Source organism: Fukomys damarensis, unplaced genomic scaffold, assembly GCF_012274545.1.
Source record: "Fukomys damarensis isolate Sample0158 unplaced genomic scaffold, DMR_v1.0_HiC HiC_scaffold_18, whole genome shotgun sequence".
NCBI lineage: Eukaryota > Metazoa > Chordata > Mammalia > Rodentia > Bathyergidae > Fukomys > Fukomys damarensis.
Genome location: NW_022900930.1, coordinates 23215595 through 23221556, shown reverse-complemented (window position 1 = coordinate 23221556; position 5962 = coordinate 23215595). Strand labels below are relative to the sequence as shown.

General features: G+C 33.5%; 1 protein-coding gene across 2 annotated transcripts in view; it reads left to right on the top strand.

Annotated features, from left to right (window-relative positions):
• The window catches only part of Wwc2 (WW and C2 domain containing 2), a 180478-nt gene that overhangs the window by 82375 nt on the left and 92141 nt on the right, over positions 1–5962 (top strand). For both annotated transcript variants that reach the window (XM_010641066.1, XM_010641067.3), the window contains exon 4: positions 608–684. In XM_010641066.1, the coding sequence (XP_010639368.1) occupies positions 608–684 (77 nt within the window). The remainder of the gene's footprint in view (positions 1–607; positions 685–5962) is intronic.

The window sequence follows — 5962 nt, the reverse complement described above, 5'->3', positions numbered from 1 at the left end:
AAGTTATTTTTTTTTTTTTTTTTTTTTTTGAGACAGGGTCTCACTATGTAATTGAGACTGACCTGGAACTCACTATGTAGTTCAGTCTGGTCTCGAACTCACAGTGATCCTCCTGCCTCAGCCTCCTGAGTGCTGGGTTGTACAGTATTTTTAATGGGTAGAGACTGGAACTATTAGAATAAAGTTTGTGTTGCCTGCCGCTCCCTACCTTAAGTTGACCGATTTCTTCCTCACCTCAACTATTGGTAATCTGGAGCTGACTTTGTTTATAGAAGCAGCTATGATGGGCTGGAAAGTTCAACTTAAAGTTTAAGTTCCTGGATAATGTAAAGCCCTGATAAAGCTGCATCTGTACTATAATCCTCTGAAGACATATAGTATATGTAAAATTCAAGAAGAAATGTATGACATTCCTTTTTTCTGAATGTTTAAAAAAATTAGAAGTTTGAAAAGTACTTTTATACTTAGATGTCTGACAACAAAGGAATTACAAAAGACAGCGGTATCCATAGAACGTGAATCTTGCTTTTAGAGTCAGTAAGTTCTAAGTTTAAAACTAGCTCTGCAACTGTAAAATAATTAAAACATTTTTTTTCTCTTTCAAAAGTATTCTCAGGATCTTCGTCCAGTACTAAGTATGATCCTGATATCTTAAAAGCTGAGATCTCTACTACACGATTAAGGGTAAGATTGCTTTTATTGTGGTTCTACATTGACTGCATGCATGGAATCCGAAAGCCATGAGTGGATATTTCACATTTCTATTCTGTGTAGGAAACTTCTCCACTTATTCGTTCTGGGTGGTCTTTTCTCCCTTTTTTTGAACAAGTTCAATGTTTGGGATTGTCTTTGTCATTGAGACAAAATATATTCTATTATTGGGTTTTTATTGTTGTTGCTGCTAGTAGTTAGAATAATATTGAAGGAAAATTGGAGTGTTGATACCTTACTTTTCCTCATCCTGCTAGTTTTGTCCTGGATTTGTGTCCCCATACCATTTCTTTTTTAAGTCAAACCATGAGTTGTCCATAATTTCTCATATAGATTGGTTTGTGATCTTTTTCGAAATATTTTTGATCCAACTATGTAAAGGTAAGCACTTATTTAATCCTTGATTGTAAGGGTCTATTAGGCTTTTCACCATGCAGATTAACTTGTGTAATATTGCCATTGTTGTAAGATAGATTGTTAGCTACCATGACTGCAAAATCCTCCCTGTGTCCCTTTATTGTTATTACTCATCCTCCTCCTACTTAAAGCAGTACTAGCCTTGTTAACATTGTAGGTTTTTTTTTCCTTTTTTAAACTTTGTAAAACTATAATGTTATTGCATGTGTTATTTGATAGCTTGTTTTTTTTGGGGGGTTGGTTTTTTTGAGACAGGGGTCTTGCAGTGTAGTTCAGGTTAGCCTTGAACCCACTGTGTTGCCCGGGCTGACCTTGAACTCCTGGTAATCTTCCTGCCCCAGCCACCCAAATGCTGGGATTGTTGGCATGCACCACCATACACAACTTAATGGCTTTTGTTCAAAAATATTTTAAGATTCACACACATTCATTTTTACCATTAACATTTTAATGTTAATGTTAATGTTAATGTGAATTTTACCATTAACATTCTGCTTTAGTGTATGTACCATAAGTTCTTGATCTTTTCTACCATTAAAGTATATTAGAGTTAATTTCAATTTCTGATTATTAAAAATTATGCCACAATGTACATGTCTGTTATGCCTGTCTTTTTGGTGCACATCATGTATACATTGTTGATAAAGGAGTTCACTTGCTATATCAAAAATAGACATTTTAATAAATACTGCCAATCAGCATCAGCCCTTCTTCATATCTGCACTTTGGCTCTGAATTACTCAGTACAGGGCTGGGGATTTAGCTCAGTGGTTCCACCGCCTGCCTTGCAAGTGCAAGGACTTGAGTTCAATCCCTGGTACCAAAAAAAAAAAAAAACCTCAATACACATGTCTTTTGCCTATAATTTTGTATTTTTAATATAATTAATTTCCAAAACCTATTTTATTTATTTCTTATATAAGTATATTGTTTAATTTTCAGTTAGCGATTTTATCTTTTATTACTTATTTCAGCTTATTCTATTTATATTTTTCAGTTTAAAAGTTTCTGCTTATTTTTGATTTCTAGTTATTCACCCAAATCTGCACATTGATAAGTAATATTTTGATCAAAATAATCACAATATTTTAAAACTCCGTTAGTATGATATCTAGATATCCTATGTTGGATTCTTTGTTCTTATCTTTTTTTAATGTTAATTCTTGACTCTTACGATTGCTTACTTTTTCTTAGGAGTCATACAGGATATATGGAAAATTATAAAGAGAATTTGAGTCTTGGAATGATCTTGTCATCTATCAGAGAGGATTTAGTTTTGCTTCTTTTAGGCAGGCCAGGAACAGAGAATTTTAACCTGATCAGAGTGAGACTGACTAAAATATGGACTTTAATCCTAAAATCCCATGTTAACTTTTGGGACTTTTATCAGGGCCTCTTGTGCTCAATTTGAGGCTGTACTCCGCGTGCCTTTCTGTTTGCTTCCTGGCTCTGCGAGATGTCAGTAGTTCCATGCAGCTCACACTGTCGCTGTCGCATGCTGTCGCTTATTCATGCTTTCTCCTGCTTTTCAACTTATTGCATTGGCAAGTGCCTCAGAAGGGATGCAGTGCTGCATTTAGATTCACTCTGAGCTTCCCTTATCTTTTAGATCTTTAGCATACGTTTTTGCAGTTAGTAGTTCTCCAGTATCTATAAATAGATGTTTGTGCCCCCTCCCATTTTTTGTCACAACATTTTAATTTATTTTCAGAAAAAGAGCGTAAAAAAGTTTATGTAGAGGATGGAGGTATAGCTCAGTGGTAGTGTCCAGCACAAAACTAGCCAAAACAAAACAAAAGCCAAAATTTAGGTATATTACTGGAAGTACAGTCTTCAATTTGGATTTCTTGGTTTAATTTATGAAGTCATTTATAGAAATGAACTGTGTCATTCAATTGTAAGTGACCTCTGGGGTGTTGTGGACCTTTTACTCTGTTCTTCTAGTCTTATTTCTCTGTAGATTTCTTAAGATTATTATGTGATAGTTTGTCAGATGCTTTGGTACTATATCTCTGTGCTGTGCCTGAACATTCCTATGAACTACTAGACTAGATACCTTATCTTTAAAAAAGGAAATGAAGCTATTTTTGTTCAAAACCTCCTCAGTGAACACCAATAGTCACTTGAGCTTTAGACTTTTCAGGAAGTTATTACTTAGTATCACTGCCCTTTGAAATGTTAACAATTTTTGATAGTTCTTATCTTTGGAAAGCACATTATGAATGGAATAGCCATAGTAACCTATTGTAGTCTATCCACTTAAATTCCTTGTAGAAAATATGCAAACTCAGTAAGGGATTTTAAAACAAAAACATATTAAGATGTCTTGGACAAATAACTGTGTAGAAGGAAAGAGAGCCTCTTGTCAATCAGAGAAATCATAGGAGAACCCAAGTGGTCACATTCCCCATAACTCTTCTCACACATTTGTCTTAGACAAAGCTTGTCCTATATGAGGTCTAATTTGCTCTTAATACTAAAAGTCTATATTTTATGAAATCACATATATGAGCCAGAGTGTTCTACCTTTCCCATGAAAGTGCTTCTCAATAGGATGTCAGACATTCATATGTAACTATAGTAAAATGTCAGAAGTGCTGGGAGGAGGGGGTGAAGGGAGGGTAGGGACAAGGGGGAAAAATGAGAACCAAGATCTGTCACGTAAAGGTACAAGATCCCAATGATGAATGTAACTGTACTGTATACTTTAAAAGTACCAATAAACTCAATAAGATAAAAATGTAAAACTAAAATAAAATAAAGTAAAACTTCAGGGAAGTGAAAATGCCTCATAGAACTGCTCTTGTAGCAATCTGGCCCTTGTAGCTTGTATTGCTGTGTGATGGTTCCCACTGGTTCACACTCTAAAAGCAGGTTGCTCTGCTATGTGTGCACGTTCTGGCCAGGTAGCACTTTCAGAAGTGGTAGAAAATCTTGGATTTTGATAACCTTTTCGTCTGGTTCACCTGCCTTATGTATGAAACAATCCCTGTGTATAAAAGTTCCTTTCACAGATTAATGTCATTAATTTCACAGTAATTCATGAATGAATTAACTCTTCTTTGCTTTGGTGACTCTGTACTTGCCTGAATTTTAGGCCACAGTAACATTTTTTTTTTTTTCTGGAAAGTCAAACACTAGTTTAATACTTCATTGTTTTGGTGCAACAGTATTAGCAGGTGCCACACTGACTTTTCCCAAAGAAAAGTCTTTGAGAACTGAGTATTTAGGAACATCTGTCCAAAACATCTGTTTCATATTATTTTATATTGTGGTGTAGATAGTGTTCTCCTTTACAGTCTTCCTCAGTCAAATGAGATGACAGTATTTCCTGATATCTTATTTCTGTGTGTTGAAATGGTGAATTAAATAAATTAATGTTTTCACTAAGATATTCATAATTTTTAGTTATTATTTTTTGCTTTTTGACAACTCACATAATATTTTACTTTTTTATTAGTCTACGTTTGTAATACATCATTTATTTGGGGGGATTAGTATAGGGAGATAGCATATCTTTGTCATTTTATTTTTTTAGATTAATTTTATTGGTACATTTTAAATATACATAATGATCACATTCATCATAGGGAATTTGTACCTGTACATAATATATCTTGATTCTTTTTTCCCTAACCCCCTCCCCTCCCTTCAACCCCTCTTCTTTTCTTTATTTACAGAAGCTTTATTTCCATTTTTTCCTTCTATTCTTTTTTTTCTTTCCCTTCCCCCCTTCCTTTTCAACATTTTTTTCCAATTTCCCAATATCTATTATACATCATGGTTCTTATTACTACTCTGCCATAAAGAAGGATAAGCTCACAACATTTCTAGGTAAATGGATGCACCTTGAGGCCATACTTTTAAATCAAATAAATCAGACGCACATGTTCAAATATCATATTGCTTCTCTGGTGTCATTCTAATTGCTTGAGATAATTCTGTTTTTTTAGGAAGAGTAATACAAAACTTTTTATTCTAAAAGTGGTCACTTATTTATATTAGATATTTAGACCATAGCCTTCTTGGGATAAGGGGTAGATGTCAAATTCAACTTACATTTTTTTAAAAAATCTATGCTTAAGTTTACAAGTAGGTAAGATGTGGTGAAAATTTGGTAGAGAAAATTTCTGGTGAATTTTACTAAAATTTTGCCATTGTCTATTAAATTGAAATAGGATTCCAACATGTATAAGAAAATCTTTAGGAAGACAAATGGATTTGAGAAGTTTGAGCACCACAGCATATGGTCAAATAACAATTTTTGATTTTGTAAAAGATAAAATCTGGACGTGGTGGCACATGCCTGTAATCCCAGCACTTGGGAGGCTGAGGCAGGAGAATCACTGTGAGTTTGAGACCAGCCTGGGCTCTAACTAGTGAGTTCCAGGTCAGTCTCAACTACATAATGAGACCCTGTCTCAAAAAAAAAAGCAAGGAGAAAACAAAGACTCTTTTGATTATATATTCCAATCCAAATGTTGCTAGTTAATGGACACTATTATTAATAACATAACTATTTTATATTATATAATTATATAACTAATGATATAGCAATATTAATAACATTTAAATATTGTTCTCAATATTTTATCACATATTGTTAAAATGGCATTTTGAATTATTTTTAGTATTATTTGGTATTATTTATTATATTTAGTATTTAGAATTATTTTTCATAGGAGTGTTAAACAGAAAAGTCAGTCTCATCTGTTTGTTATTATTAGTTATTCTTTAAAAGAGTATCAGTTGACTTTAAGATTCAGTTTATAACTGTGAAGAGAGTTAAAATAATTAGTCATGTGCATGTCAAAGTGTCACATTTTAGCCAGCA